Source organism: Sarcophilus harrisii, chromosome 3 (genome assembly GCF_902635505.1).
Source record: "Sarcophilus harrisii chromosome 3, mSarHar1.11, whole genome shotgun sequence".
NCBI lineage: Eukaryota > Metazoa > Chordata > Mammalia > Dasyuromorphia > Dasyuridae > Sarcophilus > Sarcophilus harrisii.
In genome coordinates, this window is record NC_045428.1 from 305,736,157 (window position 1) to 305,762,295 (window position 26,139).

Here is a 26,139-nt window from a genome sequence, read left to right on the forward strand (position 1 = left end):
ATTTCTTTCTATTGTAAATATTTTCCTTTCAGCTAATCTACTTATGCTCAAGGACTTGGAGTTTTGTTCCTCCTTAGAGCTTTGGTAATTTTAGTCTTTTCCCTCTTATTTTCTCCTATTGCTCACTTTCTGGCTCCCTTCCCTCTGATGATAGTTTTCTTAAAGTCCAGAACTCAAAGTGTCTCAGCTGTCTCCCACAAATGCATTTCACTAGCCTAAGTCTCTGCTCCAAATGATAGTTGGAGCCATGACCAACAGAATTGGCCCCAGCCGGATATTGAGGTTTTTTTCCCTCTCAGGCTTGATAGAATGCTCAGTAATACCTCCCCTCTGCCCACCCACACATAATGTCCTGTCCTATTCCCTCTGTTGTTCAGTTCTCGGGGCCAGCAGTACAAGGCAAACTATTCTGGTAGTATTGTAGCATGCAGATTTCTGTGGTTTGGAGTTTGGATCTTCTTGGCATTGGGAGGCAGCAGGGATCTGGTTGCAGAATTGAGTTAAGCCCAGGCAAGTGGTCCATTCCATTCTCTCCATTCCTCCACTCTGGCCATTGTCCTGTAACACAGAATGCTCCTGCCATGGTGTTGGCAACCGTGGCCTCAGCCAGCTCCTGCAATGTGGAACTTGGATATCCAGGCACTGGAAAGCAGAAGGGGATTGTGTATGTCAGTGTATGGAGTTAGAATTGATTACAAGCCCATGGATCAATTGGTTATCGTATCCTTATTGCTGAGAGCACAGTGGGTGGTAGGGGAGTAGTTGCTGAGTGAGCTTGACTTAGGCATTAATTCATAATTTTTTTTACCTTCTTTTGGAGTCTGGGTGTCCTAGTTCATGGAGACAGCTGAAGTTGCTTTATCTTTGGCACATAATACTGTTTTGGAGAGGTTTAAGATGTCATGGGAATAAGAGAAAATATCTAATTCTCTATCTTGTTGGTTAAGTGACCGGGACGTCATTTCCCTTTTTTTTGCAGAGATGAGAAATTAACATGGAACACTAAATATATGGTTGGATTTGATTAATTTTCCCTGGTTACTTTTCTCTTTCTCATTCCTTTTAAATTCTTTCTGAGTGAATTGTTATTGATATCTTTTATTTTAATGTCATCTGCCTTCCTTAATGAATACAGCAATATACCAAGAAAGTGTAACATTATATATGCAATATCCCGTACTCATAGTCTCCCATCTCTGTAAGGAAGTGAGGGAGGTGCCTTCTCATAACTCTCCTTTGTTACAAGTGTTGATTGGACCTCCATCCGACTTGATGGGAAGCTGTATTATACAAAGCATAATAACTCTCTGGGTGGGAGAGTTAGAAGGTTAATGTTGAGAAATAAAGGTGATATAAAAACAAAATATGTTAAGAAATTAGTTTTAAATTAACTTTAAAAAAACAGAATTACATGTTATATAGCATAAGGGCAGCAGCTGAACTAGATAGTCTCTCTAGATCCCCCCAGTCTGAGGATTCTTAGTTAGAATTTTTTTTTTGTTTCTGTTTTTTTTTAAACTATCTCTCTCTATTGCTTTGAAATTGAATAAAGGGTCATGGTTCACTTCCCACAGTGCTGCCTTCCTCCCACAGGACTAGAGTTGCCACTTTAGTTCATTCGATTCCAGGAAACTTTGTGGTGCGAAGGATGAAGTGGGTGTTGAGATTGAAGTGGGACTGAAATAGAGGTGTTAACAGGCAGAATCCAGGCAAGGAATGGTGAGCCTCTGGGCAAGTTTGAAAATTGTGACCCTGCTTCCAACTCTCCTCTGGGTCCTTTTTTCCTTCATCCCAACAAGGGTGCCCTGACATCACAAAACAAACCCCTTCTGGAAAGCGGGAGGCTGCTGCTTGGAGGCTGGGAGAGAGCAACCCAGGTACTGGAGTTTTAGAGGGGGTTCGGAATAAGGGAAGAAAGAAGGCTAGTCAGAATAAACTCTTTATCTGCTTTAGTCTCCTCGGCTGTGAGAATTCTGACTTCCTATTCTGACTAGAAATAAAGTGGGTAGAATGGTGGGTATCAGGAAGATCTGCACTTGAATCCTGCCTCAGATATCTACTAGCTGGGCAAGTCACACACACACACACACACACACACACACACACACACACACACTTGCCTCAGTTTACTGATCTGTAAAATGGGGATAATAATAGCACCTCACAGGACTGTTGTCAACTATTGTCAAAATTGAATGAAATAACATATGTAAGATGTTTTGCAGTTTTATATAAATGGCTAGCTATTGTTGTTGTTATTCCCCCCACTTTCCTGACCCCTTCCATCTCTGTTACAGAGTTCAACATGGTGTAGGGTTCAAAAGAGATGATGTAGGTTCAAATTCTGCCTCTGACCCATTCTGGATGACTGTGTGACCCTTGGTGAGTGAGTTAACTTGGCTTTTTAATGTGCTAAAAAAATGAGTTGAAGAGATGATACCACCTTGAGCTTTTTATCCCAATGAAATTAGAGGTCTTATCCCAACAGATTTCATTTTAAAGGGGGAAAAAATGAGAGTTTTCTCCCACGTAGGCTTATTTTCTCTCTTGAAAAGTCCTCATTTTAGATTTCTAACCTATATTCAGGGTAGCCAGATTTGGACCAAAAAGATAACTAATGTCTCAAGAACAAATCTGATGGGAAAATTAAATCTTTGGCAACCTTACTAAGTGGCCCAGTTACAGAAACTGTAAGAGGCTTTCCTGACAGTCTATATAGAGACGCAGGACTATTTTATTTCATAGAGTCCATGAAGACCTACTACTAAGGGACAGACCGGGCAAGCAGGGACTAATCCTTGACCACAGCAGACACAGAGGATCCAGGGCACAGGCACAATTGAACTAATGTATTTCTGAGGACTGGTGCTATTCCTGCCTTGTAAGCATTTACAAAGCTGATGGTGGATCTGGGCAATGGGTAGAGCTGAAATATATTTTTCTTCTGCAATGGAATAATGGAGAAGGAATAGATACAGCTATAAGATGCCCTAGTAACTCTACTGACAAATATACCTATCATTCATCAGAGGAAAACCCCTTGATCTGGGAGCCACGGTCCTTGCTCCTGTCTGAGATTCAGAGAGGCTTCTGGGGGATTTGAGAACCAGTTCTCTTTGCCAGGACATGATCAGATCTGTCTTTTCTTTGACTGCTGAAACACTGAGCTGAAGAAACTGAGGCAACAAAAGCTGGGCTATTTGTTATCCCAGCAACAATAGGTCCGAATTATAAACTAAGGATCTCCGGAGGCTCTAATGAGGGTCAGGGGGAAAATGTGGGACAGTAATGGGCAGTCATGAAAGGCATGAGAATAAACAGGTAGGGAGTGAATGTTTCATTCCTAGCAGTGCCCTCTTAATCTGTGTCTGTTGAATAAATAAGGACAGAATTTGATCAAAAATCATTTCCATAACCAAAGGGAGTATAAGTAACTAAATTAACCTGGTTTGTCGCACAGAATACCTAAGGCATTCAAAGGAATTATCCAGCAGCTATGCTCAGCTGTCTACTAGACAGTAAGCTCCATCAGAGCAGAGTGGGAAAAGTGACTTATTCTCTCTTATATCCCCCACCACATGAAGTACCTAGCAAGGCTTAAAACAAATGTTTGTTAGATGAGTGAATGAATCAGGCAAATGATTTTACAAACAACATTTGAGAATTTCCTCCTTTCCTTCTCAAACGAAAGTCTAAGACATGGTAACTATTAAAAAGAAACAGCAAGGCCAGACTCAGCCTTGCCAATCCAAATCAATTCCTCCTCCTGGGACGCAGACTAATTGTCTGCCAAACATGAAAAATGAGATGGGGAAACTGAAGGTTTGGTGTGGTTGCTTGTTGGGCCTATTTTTTTTCTTTTTTTAGCAATTAATCAGATGTTGCAAATGTTTCCTCTCCTTAGCCTTGCTAAAAGATTAGAAATATTTTTTCAGTGGAACATAAGCAGGAACAATTTCCTGTACAATCTGAGCCTGGGAAACCTCAGAATACTCAGTAGATTGATGCTTTTACTGAAAGTGATTATGTTTCCTTCCATGATCTATTTCCCTTCATTTGGGAGCAGGGCAGGGATCAGGAGAAATGCTCTTCTTTTCCAAAGGAAATGACTTTCCATCAAAGTGGAAACATCCTTCAGAGAGGAAAACTAAAGCAAGTTCTTAGAAAAAGTACATTTGGATAAAAGGCCAAGGAATCGAATTGTGCCAGGAGATGAAGGGAAATCCTTACTTGCAGAAAAGATAATGAGTTCATATTCTGAAGATCTCAGTTTGGGGAAGCAGAGATTAGTGGAATTCAGAGAAGGAAGATTTTTATGGGAATTCCTCACATGGCCAGCCCAAGTTCCTTCTCTGGGTCTAAAAGTATTCCCATTTAGGCTCCAGTTGGGTGAGAAAAGGATGATTCGTGCACTTGGCCACAGAACATCATCAGATAGCAAAGATATATATGTCTCTGTGTGTGTATGTTTATATACATATATATATAAAGTCATTTCAGTGCACCTGCTTTTCTGCCTAGACCAACAGCCTCTTAGAATCTCGAGAGCAAAATGTCTTTCATATTACACATGCCAGTCTTTTAAGATACAGCTTTTCATAAAAATAGACAACCTGTACTTTTTATCCTTCTGGGAAAGGAAAGTCAGAAGTGTTTGTTTTCAAGGAAATATAATCCTTTGCAGGAAAGTTGATAGGCTTTTCCAGTAAAGTTTAATAAGTAAGGAATGCCCAGGGTTTAAGGCTATCTTTTTTTGCACACTTCTTCAAAAAGGGTAACTGATGGGCCAGGATAATAATACTAGGTAGTGTTATAATGATTTGAATTTTTACAATGCATTATTACAGTTCAGAAAATAGCTTCTTATCCATGATCTCACAGCATCCTCACAATAGCCCTGTGATTGGTATTGTTATCTTCACTTTATAGTTGAAAAAACTGAGTTTTGGGGGAGGTAGGTAATTTGCCCAAGTTTGCACATTTAATGAAGGAGTTTTAACTACTTTTGTGCAATAGGCCCTTCTGGAAGTCTGAGGAAATCTACAAACCACTTCTCAGAATACTTTTTAAATGTATAAAACAGAACATATGAGATTATAAAGAAAATCAATTCTATTGAAATACATTTATCAAAATATTTTTAAAAACCAAATTCACAGATCCCTAAGTTAAGAACTCTGGATTTAGTGGGTGATAGTATTGGGACTAAACTTTAGGTCTTCTAAATTCATATCTAAGTCTCCCAGAATGCCCATCTGATGATAGATATACCACTTGTTATTTCCTAGGAATTCTCCTTTGAGAAGTACTAAATATCCATCTCTTAGTCCTTTTGAAGGCTAGTTGCTTATCCCATTCTTTGACAGAGAATCCTCCCCTAGATCCAAAGATCCCACTTATGTTTCTACTGAAGAAGAAAGAGGGGAGAGAAGGAAAGAGAGAAGGAGAGAAGGGAGGAAGGAGAGGGAGGAAGGAAGAGAGAGGGAGGGAGGAAAAGAGAGAAAGAGAGAGAGGAAGAAAAAGAAAGAAAAGAAAGAAAGAAAGAGCAATAAAGAAAGAAAGAGAAGGAGGGAGGGAGGGAGGGAGGGAGGAAGGAAGGAAGAAAGGAAGGAAGGAAAGAAGGAAGGAAGGAAGGAAGGAAGGAAGGAAGGAAGGAAGGAAGGAAGGAAGGAAGGAAGGGAGGGAGGGAGGGAGGAAGAAAGGAAGGGAGGGAGGGAGGGAGGGAGGAAGGAAAGAAGGAAGGGAGGGAGGGAGGAAGGGAGAGACACAAAGACAGTAATAAATATTTATAGTGTATAGTGTTTTATATAATATGTAGTGCTTTAAGGTTTGCAAAGCACTTTATAAATATAATACGTTTTATCCTCACAACTATTCAAGAGGGATACTATTATTATCTTCACTTTTACAGATGAAGAAACTGAAGTTGAAAAATATGAAGTGATTTGCTTACTCAGAATTACATAGCTAGTAAATGTCTGAAGCAAGATTTGAACTCAGGTCTTCCTGACTTCAAGTCCAGCACTTCTTGCACTGTGCCAATATAATAATTTTTCTGCCCATCTGATGATATATATACCACTTGCTATTTCCTAGCAATTCTTCCCCTTTGAGAAGCACTGAGTGCCCACCTCTTAGTCCTTTTGAAGAAGGCTGGTTGCTTATCCCATTCTTTGGCAAAGAATCCTCCTCTAGATCCAAAGGGTCCCATTTTTTACTTCTAAAGAAGTAAAAGAAGAAGTCAGAACTGCTCAGAATTGCATTCTCTTCCCATAATCTTGGGCCTTCCCAAGAGTAAGTTATTTTTCAGCCCACACAACAAATTCTCATAGTATCCATGGCATAACTATCCATATCCATCATGGAGATACTGTCAGGCAGTGTTCCCCCTTCAGTGTAGCCCTGAATCGTTGGTGCCCCAAGTGACAGTCCTTCCTCGATCCTCCTCACTCAGTCTTCCTCAGAACCCTTTCTGAATGAGGCTGAAACAATGCCTTGCCATCTCCACGGAGGAGAGACTATAATGAGTTCTATTTGTAGTTCCAACTACCATTTACAAGAGAAGTTTCACTTCTAAAGAAAGAGCCTGGGAACCAAAGCCTCCTTTGTCCTTGCTGTCTCCTGGCTATGTTAGTTTCCATCAAGCTAAACTCTTACCTTCAGCGAGAGTTATCTTCCATTCCTCCTTACTTTCAGGATTTCCCCCCACTTTTATCTCTAGCTATATATCTACAATATATATAATAAATTGGGGAAAGTCCTGAAATTCTAGATTCCAATATGTTCATATGTGTATACATATAAATATACATGTATATAGAGACATGAATATATCAATAAGGCTAATGTATATCTAGAAACCAAAGGTTTTGTAGAGACAACTTCTGAATTAGATGGTAGGCTGTATTGGGATCTGCTAGCTTGCAGGAATGAAAATAGAAGAAAACTACAAATCATTCTTCCTTCCTCCCTAACCCAGCAATCCATCCCTTGTTAAATTCTTTTTAAAAGATTAAAACAGAAATAGAAGAAAAAAAGCAGTTTATCAAGTATAAGCAACATATATACTATTCCATACCCCTAGTTCCCCAACTCTGAAAAGAGGTAGAAGAAGATACTTCTTCTCAACTCTTCTTTGTGATTATTTGGTTATGTTAAATATATTATGTTTTATTTCTTTTTCTTTCATTATTTTCATTTATGTTGTTAAGAGTCACATATTCTCCATATTTTGTATCAATTCGTTTAAGTTTTACCTTGCTTTTCTAAATTCTTCACCTTTATCATTTCTTAAGATGCAGAAATATCCCATTACATTCATATACCCAAAGTTGTTTAGTCCTTCTCTAGTTGATGTTGGGCAACAAAGTGGCACAATAGGTAGAGTGCCAGGCCTAGAGTCAAGAAGACATTTTCTTGAGTTCAAATCTGACCTCATACACTTTGGAGCTGTGTGATCCTAGACAAGTCTCCTGTGTGCCTCCATTTTCTCATCTGTAAATTAAGCTGGAGAAGGAAATGAAAAACCATTCTAATGTCTTTACCAAGAAAATTCCAAATGGGGTCACAAAGAATTGGACATGACTAAAAACAACTGAACAACAACAACAAATTTATGGGCACCTATCTATCCTGTTTCTAATTCTTCAGTTTGACAAAAAGTGCCTCTGTGAATCTCTGGTTCACATAAGACCTTTGACTTTGACTCCTTGGGGCATATGTCTTTCTGCTCTCATAAATAACGAGAGAGAGAGAGAGAGAGAGAGAGAGAGAGAGAGAGAGAGAGATAAACAAAAAGATAAATGAATGAATAACTAAATAGGTAAATGAGTAAATAAAGAAATGAATGGATGGATGGATAAGTAGATAAATTGTTGTTTGTCCTTCATTCTTGAAGAGGACCATGGCATTTGGGAGGGAGGGGCATAAATACATATATAGATAAAAAGAAATAAAACAGAAAAATTAACTGTTCAAACAGTGCTGTCTTTTAGGGAAATGGAATGCAGGTGTTCCAGGTGTTTAAAGCCACAGCTAAACCTATCCAACTCATATCAAACTTATACTGGAAATAAGAGAGAGCCACCCAGTCTGCCTCTTGGAAGAACCACACCTAATTAATTCCAGACATGTAGGACTATACTCTCACTTGAAAAACTTCCAGGGGAAAGAAATTGTTCAGCCTCCCTTGGTATGTTATCCCAGAAATGAATAACTCTTGAATAGCTCACCAAAATTCTTCTAATTTCAATAGAAATCAATCCTTTGTTCCAACTCTTGAGTAAAGACGGAAATGAGCTAATTAATGATATATATAATAATAGAGATATTGTGTAGGCATCTCAAACTTCACATCTTGAAATAGAATTCATTTTCTTATCTCCAAGCCCATTTCTCATCCAAACTTCCCTGTGTGCTGAGGATACTATCACCTTGCCAATCATTTAGCTTGCTGACCTCAGAGGCATTCTCAACTTTTCTCTTTCTATTCTACTACAGAGCCAACTCTTACCAAATTGACCTCTACTTTGCTGGAAATTGTCCCTTTTCCCCCACTTATATGATAGCCAAACTATCTCACTTGGTCTATTGTAAGAGCCACCCAAATCAGTCAATTGACTTCTGATATCACCCTTTCTCATACAATTGCCAAAATTATCTTCCTCAAATACAGACTAGAGCATTTCACTTACCAGCTCAAGGATTTTCAGTGGTTCCCTTTTGCCTTCTGGTGAAATACAAATAAAAACACCTCCGCTTGGCTTTTGAATATTTCACAGAGTAGTTTTTCTTTCAACTCAGCTTGTTTGTTAAAGCCATTCATGGTCTGTTTCCAGACTATTTTTCCAACCTTATTTCACATTACTCTCCTCTGAATTTCAGCCAAATTGGGCAACTTGCTGTTCCCTGCCTTGGGCATTCATCATCTGGCTCTATGTCTGTCTTGCACATCTGGAACACATTTCCTCCTTCCCTCCACCTCTTACAATCTTTAGCTTCCTTCAAGGCTAAACTCATATGTCACCACCCAAAGGAAGACTTTTTTGAATCTCCATGGTTGTTAGGATTTTCTTCTCAAATTATATTGTTTTGTATTTAGTTTTCTGTGTACACGTGGTAGTGGAATGTAAGATCCTTGAAGGCAGGAACTCCTTTTTGCTTTGTTTTGTATCATGGCACATTGCTCATAGTAGGCTCAATAAGTGCTTGTTAGATTGGATTAAGCATACTGAACCAGATCATGGGTCATACCCACTCATCAAAAGAACTGATCCGTGACACTTGGGCTTTGGATGGACTTACTTACAGGATATCCTGTGGAAGAAGAGTGGGGCCCAAGGAGGGTTGGAAGCCAAGAGCCATACATGACTTAGATATCAACATGGAAGAGCACCAGACCACCCTAACCTAAGGACTCCATATTCTTTCAAACCCTATTCACTTTTCCACATATTCCTACACATTTCCACATATGACCCAAAGTATAGGACAATAATACAAATATATAAGACCAAAAGCTATTCCTCAATGAATAAATGGTCAAAAATTTCAAAAGAATTACAAACTTCTAATACCATATTAAATTAAAATAGCTCCAAATCACTAAATTATGTGAAAAATGCAAACCAAAACAATCCCATTGTCCTGCCTCAAATCCAACAAATTGGTAAAGATTTAAAAAATGTAAAAAAAGCAATAGTTGGAGGGCTAACATACTGATGCATTGTTGGTGAAGCTGTGAAGAGGCCTAACCATTCCAGAAAGCCATTTGGAACAATGATAAGAAAGTGACTAAAATATCCACATCTTTGACCAAGAGATGCCACTATTAGACATGTATTCCCAAAGAAGATATGGCAGAAAGAAATGTCTCATATGCACAAATTATTATAATAGCACTTTTTTCTAGTAGCAAAGAACTAATGACAAAGTCGATGTCCACTGAATGTGGAATGGCTAAACAAATTACAGTTCATGAATGAAAAGATGATATATTGGCTAAAATGATGAATTTGGAGTAAAAAAGGTGAAATTCAAATCCTGATTTGAACATCTTCTAGCTATAAGATCCTTAGCAAATCATTTAAACTGTCTTAGACTCAGTTTTCTCATATGGCAATTAGGGATAATAATGACATTATTGTGAGACTCAAATAAGATTATACACAAATATGCACACATATTAATATATTTGCATATATATTTGAAAACCTCAAACTGGACTTTAGAAAATGAAAAATGCAGAGGCATAAGAAGACATATAAACCTGTACAAAATAAAGCAGAAACAGGAAAAAATGTACAAAATAATTACAATACTATCCATGGAAAGACATCAATGAACTCTGAACCCTGTTCATAGAATTCATATTTAGATCTTTAAAAATCTTCCTGGAATCATTAGACCAACAGAATAATGAACCAAAGAGTTTAAGAAAAGTTGGTTTTAGTGATGAGGCTCCCCTAAAACTAAACCCAGTCTGTGTTCAGAAGCGGCCCTTGGTGGGAAAGAATACCACCATCCCTAGGTTGTGTGTCATCTATCTCCATTTAAGATTATTTTCCATCTGCTTTTATTTCCCCAACATGTTTGTCTTCCTCAGGTGACTCATGCCCCAAATGAGCAGAGACTAGGTCTGGACAAATCCCATCAAGCAGGATCAACCAGGACAGCACTAGGTCCTCCTGCCGCTTGTGTAGTGATGATGATCTGGTGGTACCTCCCCCCCCCCCCCCCCCCATCACCCTGGAAGGTGAAGTTGAAGGCAGAGCCTTCAAACAAATGCTTGCCATCCTGAGTGTGGGAAAGCCCTGAGACAGCAGGCTCACTACCCTTTCCCTCCACAGCCTCTGCCAAAGCCAAGCTTGTGTCTGTATTTTCAAAAAGCACATTGTTGACAGATCACAATTTGTGAAGATTATCCACCATTCTAGTAGATTCAGTTGATCTTTTCATAGGTTTTCATTGTTCCTATTCCCTTTCTTGACACTATCTCCTATCTCATTTTTCTATGAGCCTTTCGCCACTATCTCATTAGAATTGAGGGGGGAAAGACCTTTATCTTGCTTGTGACATAGTAGCCAATTTGTTTCAGATACTGGAATGGGGAATACAAAATGACAATGAAAAGAGAGTAGCATGAAATAATTATAGCTTGGATTTCTGATGCCAATTGAGTTGATGCCATTGTAAATATTGTCTAGTGCATGACTGACAAATCACATGTGTATCTAATCTGCTCCAGAAGCTGGAAAGATAGACCAGATTGTGTTGCATTAGCAGAATAAATACTCAGGAAGGCAAACCAAGCAGCTCTGGTAAGTGGGAGATTGACTTGGCGTTACTTAAGACTGGAATGCAAAGAGTTCTTTCTTTACCAAGAAGGCAAACCTACTTCTTCAAGTCTAGCCTCTCTTTCTGAGACCTCGAGAGTTTTCTTCTTGTTGTTTGTTTTTCAGTCATGTCTAACTCTTCATGACCCCATTTAGGGTTTTCTTGGCAAAGATACTAGAATTGATAACAATTTCCTTTTCCAGCTCATTTTACAGGGTAAGTGGCTTGCCCAGCAGCACCCAGTCTGAGGCTAGATTTGAACCCAGGAAGAGGAATTTTCCTAACTACAGGCCCAGTCCTCTATCCACTAATACATCTATCTGTCCTCAAGGATTTATAGATTTATAGTTTCAGAAAGATTCAGAAGAATTCCTTAATAATATTTCCATACAAATTACTATTTAAAAATGAGTGAACATTGTTATCAAATTTTTTAAATGGTTTGGAAGAAGAGGTTTGATTTTTAGGAGCAGTCCAGCCATGTTGCAAAATTGTTCAAAAAGCTTCTGGGGCATTGGACAAATATTGTCCTAATGTCTGAAGTACTCCCCAGAACATACTTTAGTTACTGCATCCTGGGCCATTGCCAATCATCTTAACTTTTGATGTGCTACTGGATTTTGATGGCTCTGGAAAAGTGAGACTGACATCTTTATACAAGTTTGTCTCATTTAAATCCAATTCATTCACAAGTCAAGACATCACCCCATGATATCACTGGTCCTTTTCAAGAACAAAGGATGAATAACAACAACAAAAGTTCTGGGGTTGTCTCTCTATTGCCCCTAAGATAAAATACAAATGTTGTGAGCTGGTTGGAGGTTAGGTTGGATCACTACTTTGTGAAATTATTAAATAGAGGCAGGTACACTTTGCTTTTGGGTCCTCACTGACCACAATCAGCAAGGAAATGGAGTGACAATCAAACTTTAATTAAAGCAGAAGGTATTGGGGACAAAAAGCCCCAAAAGGCAGAAACAAGCATTGAAAGAGTTAGTAACGGCAGCATAGGAACAAGGATGAGATGGTGAAGGAAGGTAAGTAGTATGGGGGAAAAAGATGAGCAGAAAAGGGGCAGAGGGTATCACTATTATAACCATGGATTAGAATTGGGAGTAGTATACATCATGGCCCCAGTGGAGAGAGAGGAAGAATCAAGAAGCAGGTGTTTTGAGGTCTTTTTTATAGTTTTTTTTTTTTTTTTTGAGGAAACAGAGCAGCTCCTATTATGCCACCTTGGGGTTAGCTCATTAACATATCCAAATCATCTCAAAGACATCATTCTGAAGTAATCAGCATCTATTTGATGTTCTGTTGGTCTGGAGCTGTGAAGGTTGGGATTTGGTCTGAAATTTACATAGCATAGAACCAGAAACCTTGAGAAACAGCATGACAAGCAAGATGGTTCTCCCTGATTCGGCACATATTAATGACCAGAATGCGAATTTTGGTTAATATATAATGCAATTTGTAAATTATGCTCCTTTGATTTGGGGGACAGTTTGAATGTGACTTCCAGGTTCCCTTTTATAATTTTCCTTTCTGCTGTTGTCCCTTCTACATGTCCTTTTATAAACTTACTGGCTCTACTGACCAGAAGGGGGAGGAGGGATGGTCAGTGAGACCAGACTAAGATACACTGTTCACAGAAGGCTCCAACCTAACTTTTTAAAGTTTATTAGCTTCTCTTCATCCACTCTACATTCTGGTTAAAGTGACCCATTTGATGTCTCTATCTCTAACCTTTTGTACATCTCCTATGCTTGGAGTTAAATTCCCTTTCTTCTGATCTCCACCTTTTGAAACCCATAATTTGCATCAAGATCCAGTCCCAGAGCTGATTCTGCTTTTAGATGTCACTCTCAACATAAATATACAGATAATAGATGATAGATATGTATATACACACATGCACAGTATGTACATATCTATTTTTAGATGTGTGTTGGTGTATGTATGTATATATATATATTATTTTTTGATCTTCATTCTCAAAGAAGACCATGACCTCTGGAAGGTGATGCCATGACAGGCAGGTGAGTTAGATTTGAGTGGGGGAGGGCTGTGCAAGGTCTCCTGCCTTGTTTCCCTTCCAGAGCCATCTGGGATCAGTGGCCAGATGGCACTGGATGCAGTGGGAGAGCTTGGTCTTTTTGAACTAAAGTTATTTAAACAGGCCTCAGTCTGACTGAAGTAATGCCCATTTAGTGATTAAGGCTAAGTAGAAATTGAGGCCTCTTTCACCATATATGTATGTGTGTATGTGTGTGTATATATACATATACACCTTTGTATATGTGTGTATATACATATAGTACATAATATATGTATGCATATATACATAACCACATCTACAAATATGTGCATATGCATTAATATATGTAAATGTGTAAATGTATGTACATACATATATACATATAAACTGTCCCAGAAGACTTATAGTTTTAAATTTTAATAGATGTTTGGATCACCTCGAATAATGTGTATATGTATTTATTCATGTATATCTTATTCTCCCCAGGATAACAGAAGTTTCTTGATGGCAGAAATTGGGTCCTCAGTATCCAGCACAGTAACCATGATAGAGTAGGTATACCTATTGAATTAGCTATGCCTTCCAAAGATACAACTACTTCTAAACTAAATAGAAAGTCAGATAACAACTTACACAAATGAGGTAGATTAATGATATCAGCCTAAAGAGAAAGTTCCAAGGCTATGTCAGCAGATCCTTCTTGACGATGGCCTTTAGAAATTTATCAATGACTTGGTTAGAATATATCGGGGACAAACCAATAACCTAGAAATTTAGAGGCTTGTGTTATAGTTAGCTGAATTAGCTAGCATCTCTGTTACCAATTTTAGCAAGTTATTTAACCTCAAAAGTTTCCATTTCTGCATTTTTAAAATTACTTATCTAAGATTTTTCAAACTCTAACAGTGTATCCATAGATAAAGATATGGGGGTTGTTTATTAATTCATTGGTGACACAAAAGTTGATGGCAAAGATACCAAATTATACCAAGATCAAGTTTGGAAATTATTTCAAGAAAATGGGCTGAACTCAAAACGTGTACCCAGAAAAGAGAGCCCCCCGGCTCAACATTGCAACCCAATTGTCTGCTCTGCCTCTTGTTTCTTTCTGGGCAATTTTAATAACAGATGACCATTCCAGAACAGGCAAAAGGTATGACAGCTAAGGCTGTGCCCACAACACTGATCAGGAATGGAGACTGAATTTCCCTCTTGGGTCCTGACAATATTCTCCAGCATGAAGATTTCCATACTGGCTAGTGAGAGTCCTTTAGTCTACAGAAACCTGAAGCACAGTCTGAAACTGCTGAGATAGAAGCTAAGCCTTTGTGCTAACGCTGATTTTCTTCAGAGGCAGACCTCATCATCACTTTGATTTCTGAGGCTGTGGGTTTCCTGGAACTGCTATCTTGCTTCTTAACTCTCCTTCCCACTTTAAAGGGCATCTGCTTGTATCCATTTTTCCAGGAGGTGCAGATTGCAATCCATCTATACCTTTTTCACCTTGTGTATCTCTTTTTTATGTCCTACTCCATCATGGGAGAACTCTCCAGTGTGCTGGTGGTGTCTTTTATTTATATTTCTTGACATTATGTGAATACTAATGGACAAGAGTTTTTCTACATGGTTATTCCTCATCTTATTTTCTAGTCGCATCTCTCTCTGACATTATCCCTTATATCACTTCTCTTGCTTGTTTTTGACTTGGTAATATGTAGTAACCTATTTTCACTAACTGTATGCCTCTCCATTTCCTTTTTAGAAAAAAATTAAAATTTCATTGATCTTTAAAAACTCAATTGCTCAAAAAAGGGGTGAAATAGGCTTGTCTTGGAAACAATTGCCATTTCCTACTTCATTGACTAGCAACACTTGGGTAATCATACTTGCATGAATTTTCTCCTTCCTTTTCTGGTCATGATGCTTTCCAATTTTTTTGCACAAAAATTATTGAGAATGTACCACACCCTACCCATCATATATATTTCTACTGACTACTGAGACATCTGTAATTCTGATTTATCTAAGATTTGTAGCCTGATAAAAATACTGTGAGGATGTTAAAAAAGATGAGATTTTGCATCCATAATTAGCTTGCAATTTTTGAAAATGCTGTGCTACTTTTAAAATGAAATCTTGGTTAATCTCTTCCTCAAAGCTTCTGAACATTTATAATGCCTAAGATAAACATACATATGCATATATATATAGATATATTATATACATCTATATATATATATACACACACACACAAACTCAACAGACTACCCATTTAACTTTATGTATTATAACCTAGGTTATTATGCATTTTTTTCCTTTTTCCAGTGCCAATATGTAAAATACAAAATAAGATATGATGAGGGTAAAGGAGAGAGCCAGAGAAAATATTCTAGGAAAAAATTGATGAAAAGACTACTTTCAGGCAGAGGTAAATTTAGAGACGCTTTATAGAATAAGTGACATCCAAGCTTAACCTTAAAGGAAGAGAAATATTTTGCCATGAAGAAATGAAAAGTGTATTCCAGGCATATAATATTGCCTGAGGAATTCATGGAAGTAGGAAATGGCATGATTATTATGGTCAGCTAGTAGCTCAACTTACCTAGAACAAAATATGAGCAAGTTTTCTCTTTTGTGTTTCGGCCTGTTGAGTGACAGCTTTATGCACACAAGATGCAAGTTGGTCTATTTACTAAAAGAGTTGGAAAAAATGGAAAAAATATTTCAAATAAAACATGACAACCTAAATAGGGCAGATGAGAATCACAAAGTATATCAGGAACATTGAGAAAAAGAATTATGACAGAAAAAAAAGGACAATGAGGACTCAAAGAACTTATCTCTTTAGAATTCTCATAGATTGTGGGAGCCCTTTTTGTAGTGGCAAGAAACTGGAACTGAATGGATGTCCATCAGTTGGAGAATGGCTGAATAAATTATGGTATATGAATGTTACAGAATATTTACGCTCTATAAGAAACGACCAGCAAAATGATTTCAGAGAGGCCTGCAGAGACTTACGTGAACTGATGCTAAATGGAGAAGAACCATGAGAACATTACACACAGCAATAACATTGTGTGATGATCAACTATGACAGATGTGGCTCTTTGCAACATTGAGGTGATTCAGGCTAGTTCCAGTGGTCTTGTGATGAAGAGTCATCTATACACAGAGAGGCAACTGTGGGAACTGTGTGGATCACAATATAGTATTTTCACTCTTTTTGTTGCTATTTGCTTGCATTTTATTTTCTCTCTCATTTTTTCCCTTTTTGATCTTTCTTGTGAAGTGTATTTGTGGAAACATAGAATTGCCATGTTTAACATATTGGATTACTTGCCATCTAGGGGATGGAGGGAAAGGAAGGAAAAATTTGGAACAAAAGATTTTGCAAGGATGAATGTTGAAAATTATGCATATGTTTTGAAAATAAAAAGCTTTAATAAAAAAAAAACTTCCTAATTAAAAAAATTCTCAGAGAGTTTATGAGTTGAAGCCTATAAAGAAAAAGTAGCTTCTTGCATTCCAAAGAAGAATGAGTATCCACATGCAGGGAACTCTCTAATAAAACAGGAAGAGATTTATGATTGGTAACTGAAGGGTGCTATGGTAGTCATATATGCCGCCATGTGTAGGGAGATGCATTGTGTTCAGCAGTGTGTATGAAGGATGAAATGGAAGGTCTCAAACTGATCACTATCCACTGCTAGGGACTCTAACCTAGAACCTAGAAAGAGCTACTAAGGATTTTGAGGTAATAAAACTGAAGACCATACTTAGCATTCTCATTGCTGTCAGTTGAAAACAGTGGTTTCAGATTTTTGAGAAGTAGCTAAAAATGCAGAATTTGAAAACATTTGGACCACAGCTCAAAATAAAAGCTCTTGGATAGGGATGGAATGTCTAGTGAGAAAATTGAGGTCATGTGTAGTGACTTTCCTATTTTCTCATTTCAAAACCCTTTGGTATTTTCTCTCATTCTGTTCTGAGAAATGAAGTGACCATCTGTTATCAAATAGTCTTTTATTATAACAATTTCCTTTGTGGTTCTTAACCAGCTGGACATTCCACATAGTACCACCATTGATGTCATCAGTGACATCATGAAGATATCTACCATTGCATCCCATAGACCAAGTTGTCCTATGAGATTGTAATGATTCCACACAAGTATCTTTCTAGGGACAAATGCCTGTTCTATTGTGCAATGTCAATCTCATTAAGGCCAGCATTTTTTTTTTACTTTTCTCAAGGAAGTTCTGTCAATGTTTTGATGATCAAGGCTGATGCATAAGGCACAATCTCAATATGGACCTGTCTGTTCCCAGTGGAATTTGTGATCCTTATTCCTCTCTAGTTACCATTTGCGTTATGGTAATTGATCAAAAATATTTTTAGGAGACAAGATCAGGGGACCAATTTTGGATGCCAGAGTACAAATGGCACCAACTTCACCAGGGCAACTCAGTAACACAATCTACTTTAGAATTGAATTTGGGCACTGTGGTGATGATAAAAGTGGGGGCATGGTCTGAATGTTGCAGGATGGTTATCAGTAATTTTAACCACCAAAAGAAGTTGACCATTCATAAGTTGGAAATCAAGGAAAAACCATCTAGATAAGTCTTCATATCCTTGGGGTAGAGACCAACTACACAATATGCACTGTATATTAAATACATTCATAGGTGTGAATGCAAGCAGAAGCAATGCTATTGTGGAAATATACTACAGACCAAACTGGTAGGATGAAATGCAAAAAAACCCTCACAAATCTGGCTCAAAAGTAGACTGTAGAAATTATGAGGAATTTCAATTAGGCATTTCTTGGAGCATTCCTATTACTGAACAACAAAGGATCAGGAAAAATGTGTGGGTCTGAAGGGCAATTTTATTTTGTCAAAATGGCATAAGCAATGATGGGAAATGCCCTATTCTAGATATTTTTTCATAACCCAGTCCCAATCTACATTTTCCAATTTTTGTTAGTCATTTTAGCTATGTCCAATTGGATTCATTTAAATGATTTGCCATTTGCAATTTTACAGGTGAGGAAACTAAGGCAAACAGAGTTGGGACTAGCCCTGGCTTACCCAGCAAGCAGATCTGAATTCAAGAAAACATCTTCTGGCACGCTATCCACTGTACTATCTAGCTGCTCTAAATTTTATTGTTATTTTTCTTGCATGCTGCAGTTCAAATCATCTAGTTTTCTTGCTGTTCTTCACATATAATGTTCCATCTCTAATGTCCATTCTTTGGCACTGGTCATCTCACATGATAGGAATGCAATCTCCTCTAATCTTTTAGAATTTTATTTCCTGAAAAACTCCACTGAAGTGACAGCTTCTACATTGTTTTGCTGATTCTCTAGCAGCTGGCACATCTTTTACTCTCATACTTACTGAAATCATTTTTTTTTATTTTTTATTTTATTTCTTCCAATACAGGAAGAACAAGCAGTTTTGTCATTTTATATGCAGCACATAGCACAGAGTCAGTGCTTTGTAAGTGCTTGTGACTGATAGTGCTTTTGTTTTTCATTCCCAGGGAAATCAATTGATTGGGTAGGAGAGCTTGCTTAGTCCACTTCTGGACTATTCTGCCTCACAGGACTGTTTAATGCACTGTTTCTTATTAACTATTTAACTATGTCCTGACAGGGTAGATTTAAACCAGATCCTACCTACCAAGCAAACGTGGTGTGGTCAAATATAAAAATTTTAATTAGAATAGTAGCATAATTTTAGACCAGAGATGAACAAAATTAACCATTTGGGAACCTGCAAGTTTTAATAATAAATGTGTTAATGGGTTCACAATCGATAAGACTGTGATAAGATAAACTGCTTACCCAGGTATAGTACTGGGTCTGGTAACAATCTTTCCATATTCTGACACCTGATTTCCTTTGTTATACTGAGCATGCATTTGCTGTATTAGGATTATGGTCTATTACCTATAGGAACTTTATAAGGAACGTCAAGCCACAGCACACAATTCATGTCTCTACCTCTCCCTATTTAGCATACATAACATGACCGCATATAAAGATTTAGAAATTAATCCCACTTAAGTTAGTGGGATGGGATAATAAAAACACTATGACGTAGTTGTTTTTAAAAAGTCAAAAGTGACAATGAAATTAATAACTACAACCAGTCACTATTCATTATGTGCTTAAGCCAATCAAATGAACACATATGTGTACATATCCCTTAATTATTTAGCCAGGAAATGTCTAGATGTGTATCAGCTCAAAACAATAAGTAAGCTGGTCAAGGGCATTAATAAATTTTGATTACAAGTAAGTGATTTAGTAGTGTTGAAAGTCAGAATTATTCAAGATTTACTGAGGCTTTGTGTTCTAATTGTAACATGCATATAGAATAAAACAAATGTATTTCTAAACTTTGATCACAGCAACTTTTGAAATCATCTATTAATTTATGAAAGGTATGAAATCTGCATTGGTGGAAAGAGTTATCACACACTGATGTGTTTTTCTAGCTTTTTCATGTCCAAGAACCTCTAAAATGGGAGTCAAACATAGTAATAAATGATGGGAAAATATAGACCACATTCATCACAATTAGAATTTCAATAATGCTACACTATAAAACAAATTCTTTAATTTTTCAAGTGTTTTGAGAAACAAATTTGTATACTTAACCCAGCCTTGAAGATGAACACAAAATTGACCAGCCTGCAATGTTGCCCACAATTATTTGAGCCCCAACTCTGTGCATAGCACTATACTATGTGCCATAAGTGAGTTTTTTCAGTGTGAAGATGTGATTATCCTTTCAAGGACTTTACTAAATAACAAAATAAATAAAATCAACATCGTTTACTACTGGCCTGACAGAAATAATTAATGGTCCCAGGCACATGGCCATCTACAAAGCTGATTTAAGCCCATTTCAAGCAATAATTACCTTAGTTCCTGCCTCTGAAAAAAAATTAAAATAAAAACGGAAAGACACCTTTCAATAGAAAAGTTTGCCACACAAATTCAGGATGAAAATTTTTCATGCAAAGATTTCTCCTGTGCCTCTCTGAAAGCATAAAAATATTTAAAAGCAATTCAGCTCAAGTTTTTCTATCTACCTATCTTCAGTTTTACTTTCCCAAGTACAAGTAAGGTAAACAAGAAAACATTACTTTTAAATTACTCCTTTTTTTTCAGAACAGAAATATTTCCTCTTGAAGAAGCGTTGCCAAAATTATTGATGGAAACACAATTTAAAATTATGTTGAATCGTTTACTATTATTTTGATGAAGTCAAAATAAAAACAATTAATATGAAAATAGCTATTCCAAACATCTGAGTTTAAATGTTTTTTAAAAGCATGGGTTTTAGGTGTTTTTTTTTTTCTTTTTTAAAAGAATGCTCAACCATCCTACACCTCAAGTCCACTGTAGTTTTATTTTTATAAAAAAATTTGGGAAAAATTCTCTCAGTTCAACTTAGTAAAAAGTGATATCTAGAAAATACTCAACATTATCAAATTGTCTGTTTAAAAAAAAAAAAACCTTCAGGTTACTAAAGCATTCTAAGGCACAGTGTTTTAGAAGAAGTATCTTCTTCCATTGGCGTTGCTTATATATGTAGTGTTTATAATTGAGTCCAAAGTGAATCACTGGTGCTCCATTGTGGGATTTGTGCCAGGAGATTCAAACATAGGCTCCAAGAGCTGCATGAAATTCAGTGAGACACTGCACAAGCTGCTGGAATTTAGGTCTTTCCTCAGGGTCTAGAGCCCAGCAACAGGCCATCACAGCAAACCTGCAATGAGGGAGAGAGGTACAAAAAAAAGAAAAAAAAATTATCAGGAAAATGACAACGTAACATAGAAATGAATCTTGGTCTTAAAAATGCAAACAACAAATTAATTTTTAAAAATATAGTAGAGAGTAGCTGACTTAAATTTAGGTACTATCTCTAAGTTAACTGATTTCTCTTAAATGTTTTCTTCTTTTTGATCATTTCACTACTAATTACAAAATCAGTTTTATTAACTTAAAATACTAGTAGAGCAGGAAATTCAAACAACAGACAACATGAAATGTTTAGATATCAATGGCTAAATATATATTGAACTGATTTTTAAAAAAAAAACTCATGATTATTTTAAAAAGACACATTTTAGTGATGCCTTCTTTTATTATACTGCTGTCATTTAAACTCTGCATTCTAGATTGAACCCTCCACACCTTTGTGACATAGAAAAACTAATCAAGCAAAAATATTCAATGTAGTGACTGCATCAGATAACACATATGACATTCTTTCAAACTTGTTTCTTCTGAATGGATGTCCATCCATTCAGAATGGCTGAATAAATTGTGGTGTATGAATATTATGGAATATTACTGTTCTGTAAGAAATGACCAACAGAATGATTTCAGAAAGGCCTGGAGAGACTTACACTAACTGATGCTGAGTGAAATGAGCAGGACCAGGAGGATCATTATATACTTCAACAACAATACTATATGATGACCAGTTCTGATGGACCTGGCCATCCTCAGCAACAAGATCAACCAAATCATTTCCAATGGAGCAGTAATGAACTGAACCAGCTATGCCCAGAAAAAGAACTCTGGGAGATGACTAAAAACCATTACATTGAATTCCTAATCCCTATATTTATGCCCACCTGCATTTTTTATTTCCTTCACAAGCTAATTGTACAATATTTCAGAGTCTGATTCTTTTTATACAGCAAAATAATGTTTTGGTCATGTATACTTATTGTGTATCTAATTTATATTTTAATGTATTTAACATCTACTGGTCATCCTGCCATCTAGGGGAGGGGGTGGGGGGTAAGAGGTGAAAAATTGGAACAAGAGATTTGGCAATTTTTAATGCTGTAAAGTTATCCATGCATATAACCTGTAAATAAAAGGCTATTAAATTAAAAAACAAATAAATAAATAAATAAATAAATAAATTAAAAAACAAAACAAAACAAAAAAAACTTGTTTCTTAACTTTCTACTGTGAGAGATAAGGTATTTTATTATCTGTTCTCTGGGTTCTTAATTATCCAATTAATCAGAGCTTAAGTTCCTTGTAATAATCTTTCAATTTATATCATGTTTTATTTTCTTTTGGTTCTGTTTATTTTCATCTATATTAGATTTATAGTCCTTAATGTTATCTAGGTTAACCTATAATAAAAAATGAAGAAATCAAGTCTTGGGTCACAAGTATAAGAGCCAGGATTTAACTCCAAGACCAGACTCTAAGAACGCTTAAAAAAAAAAAAAAAAAACAAAACAAAACAAAACAAAACAAAAAACAGAACTGGGCTAAAAGGAGCTACTAGAAATATTGAAATGATATGGAATTTCTTTCTGCAGCTCTTTTTACAGATGAGAAAACTGAGGCAAACAAGGTAAAGTGACTTGCCCAGGGTCACATAACTGGTGTCTGAAGCCAAATTTGAACTTAGGTCTTACTGACACCATGCCTGGCACTTTATCCAGGCATACTATCTAACTGACCCATTTAAATGTGAAGACATTTTTAAAAGGGTGAGCTGAGATCACAAATTCATATTTAAGTCAGACATCTTGTAAAATAACAATGTCACAGCCATTATGTTCCCAATTTATGGTTTCATTTTCCTCACAAAATTAAAAATGTTAATGATGGAGCAACTCATGCCCTTAAAATCTTTATATTATTCAGTCAATCAAATATTTACTAACTGCCAACAGTAAGCCAGGTACTAGGCTGGAGTTACAAATGCAAAGAGTGAAATAATCCCTATTCTCAAGGAGTTTATATGCCATAGTATGGTTCACATGACTGGGACACACAGTCAGTTCAGATATTAAACAAGTATTTTTAAAAAATCCATTAAGTATGAAATAAATTTAGTATGTATTACTCTGTCTATACTTGTATATGTAATTTCTTTTAATTGAAACCTTTTTAAGAATGCCTTTCAAATAATATATAGCAATTACTATAAATAAAATAATACATATTTATTCAGTTAGATGCTTAATCTGTGTAAAATATTCTGTGGGGCTAAAATAAAGAACATTAAGAAATAAATAGACTTGTTCTGTCCTGTAACTTAGTAATCTGAAAAGTGTCATGATCTTTTAAAGCTTCCAATTCACTATGGAAATTTTCTCACTAAAGAAAGTTCTGATTTAAATTTTCTATTTCATAATAAATATATGTGTCAAAGAAATAAGCCTGAATTTTTATTTCTTTCAACATGCTAAAACTTACAGTTCATCAGGGCAGTTGATTGGTTGGGCTATTCGGTAGCCATCTTTTAGATAAGCAGCCATCTCAAAGGGGTCAATATCCACATACGGGGTCTGGCCCAGAGTCATTAGTTCCCATAGTGTTACTCCAAATGCCCACTAAAGAGAAAATAAACAAAAAAGGATATTGTTTTCTTTTAAAAAATGATATGTCAAGATTTTACTAATATGATAATTTGTTAAAATCAATTTTAATTTAGATATAATATACATCATTCATAATTTTTCAAACCAACTTCTTTTTCTTCTGAATGTTTTATTCATTCATTTTCATGAGTCCCTCCCTATCTTTCAAGACTCAGTAACAAAGAAAAATGGTTAAAACAAATCTAAGTAATGACGTCTAACTGTATATGCAATATTCTGCACCCACAGTTGTTATTGGCTTCTTCTCTACCTCCCTCTTCATACTGAAAGGAGAGAGGTACTTTATCTTCTCTTTCCTGAGGCCAAAACTGATCATTGTAAATTTTAGTGTTCAACTACATTATTGTGATCATTATGGATATTGTCCTACTGGTTACTTAACTGCCTAAGTTCATGCAAATCTCCACATGGTTCTCTTAATATCTTACATTTACAATTTTTTTATGGTACAATAACATTCCATTATACTCATATTCCAAAATTTGTTTAGCCAGTCTCTAATTCACAGCATTCTATCACTTCCAGTTTTTTGCCATCTCAAAAAATAGGCTATGACTATTTTGATAAATATGGAACTCTTTGTCTCTGACCCCCATATAGTATATGTCTTTTAGTGGGATGTCTTGATCAAAATATGTGAAATTTACTGTCTCTTCTTGAGTAACCTCAAAGTGTTGTTGTTTTCTTTTTTCCATAGAAGGTTGACCAATCCCACTGAGAGAGCTAGTCTGCTTGTATACATTGCCTGTGGTAGGCACATTCCCTCCAAAATTAACTATTATCCATTTCCTTTGTAATAGTGATCGGACAAATGTTTTATACTGATGATTTACAATTCCACTGAAAACTGTTTATATCTTTTTAGCCACATAACAAGGTAGTGATTCTCACTGTTTATCTTGATATTAATCACATTAAGAGATATCTGATTATGTAATGATCAACTCTGATGGACTTGGCTCTTTTCAACACAGGTGATTCCAAGGCAATTTCAACAGACTTGTGATGGAGAGAGCACCATCTGCACCCAGTTATAGAAGACTATGGGGACTGAATATGAATCACAACAGAGTATTTTCACCTTTTTGCTTTTTTTTTCCTCATTTTTTTCCTTATTTTATCTGATTTTTCTTGTGCAGCATGTTAAATATGGAAATATGTTTAGAAGAACTGCACATGCTTAACCTATATTGAATTACCTGCTGTCTAGGGGAGGGAGTGGGGAGAAGAAAGGGAAAAAAATTTGAAACACAAGGTTTTGCAAGGGTGAATATTGAAAACTACCTTTGCATGTATTTTGAAAATAAAAAGCTATTATTTTTAAAAATAAATATCTGAAGCAAAGATTTTTTTTCTCCAATTTATAATTTCCCTTTTAATCTTAGTTATACTGATCTTATTTGTGTAAAAGTTTTTCAAGAAAGTGTATTTTTTCTCTTCTACGTTCTCTATACCTTGTTTGATCAAAACCAATTTATTTTCCTGGGTTAGAAAAAATAAAAACATTGTTTTTAATGAATGTATTGTGAGGTGGCATGATGTAATGGGAAAAAACATTGGAGATCCAGTTCTAAGATGTGGCTTTGAGACTAGGTGTGTTTTGGCAGTCAAATCAAAAACCCTCTAAGCTTCAGTTTATGAGCAAAATGGATTTACACTACCCACCTCATAAGGTTGTTGTAAGGAAATGTTTTTATAACTAAAAATGCTACACAGTTAAGAATTATTTCACATGAATACAAGTACCTATATGCCCCCTAAGATGATAGGAATTTTATATGAGTATCTTATTTTGAATATTTATCCTGGGAACAAACTCTGAATTGCTTATCCCTAAGATTTTCCTTATATTAAGACCTTTGCCACACATATAGTGAAAATACATTATTAAGAAATCAGTGTTACTGTAAGAGTTGATAAATTTGGACTATTTAGAAGAAATATGTGAAACATGTTTGTTGCCCTTAAAAACAAAGAAAAAAACTATGAGTTTGGGGAAAAGATATCTGAACAAGGTAGTGTTGCTGTTTAGTATGTTAATAATGATAATCGATGTTGGTAAGAATAATGAACACTTATTTGACATACAAATATACACATATACATGCATGTATACTTTATACAATGGACTTGGTACAAATCTTAAAAGTGCTCTTAAATACTATTATGAACTAGGTTAATTAATTAAAAGGGCACACAATACAATGAGATTTAAGTCGTTTTCCAATTCTTCATGATTCCACTGGGGATTTTCTTGGCAAAAATACTACAGTAATTTTAACTTCCTTCTCCAGCTCATTTTACAGATAGGAAACAGAGGCGAA

General features: G+C 36.2%; 1 protein-coding gene and 1 long non-coding RNA gene across 4 annotated transcripts in view; one reads left to right on the forward strand and one right to left on the reverse strand.

The window, feature by feature from the left end:
* Positions 1–1,268: 1,268 nt before the first annotated feature.
* Positions 1,269–24,870, forward strand: LOC116422387. Its single transcript, XR_004233003.1, has 3 exons — positions 1,269–1,877; positions 2,298–2,382; positions 24,790–24,870. It is a non-coding gene; the product is annotated as an uncharacterized LOC116422387 (long non-coding RNA).
* RYK (receptor like tyrosine kinase) overlaps positions 19,983–26,139 on the reverse strand; it is a 96,891-nt gene continuing 90,734 nt past the window's right edge. For 2 of the 3 annotated variants that reach the window (XM_031959762.1, XM_031959761.1), the window contains exons 14-15: positions 23,631–23,767; positions 19,983–21,162 (exon numbers count right to left, since the gene is read on the reverse strand). In XM_031959762.1, coding sequence (XP_031815622.1) covers positions 21,051–21,162; positions 23,631–23,767 — 249 coding nt within the window. In that variant the 3' untranslated portion in view covers positions 19,983–21,050. Of the gene's footprint in view, positions 21,163–23,630; positions 23,768–26,139 lie in introns of those variants that run through there. The other variant, XR_004233002.1, reaches the window with a different exon arrangement.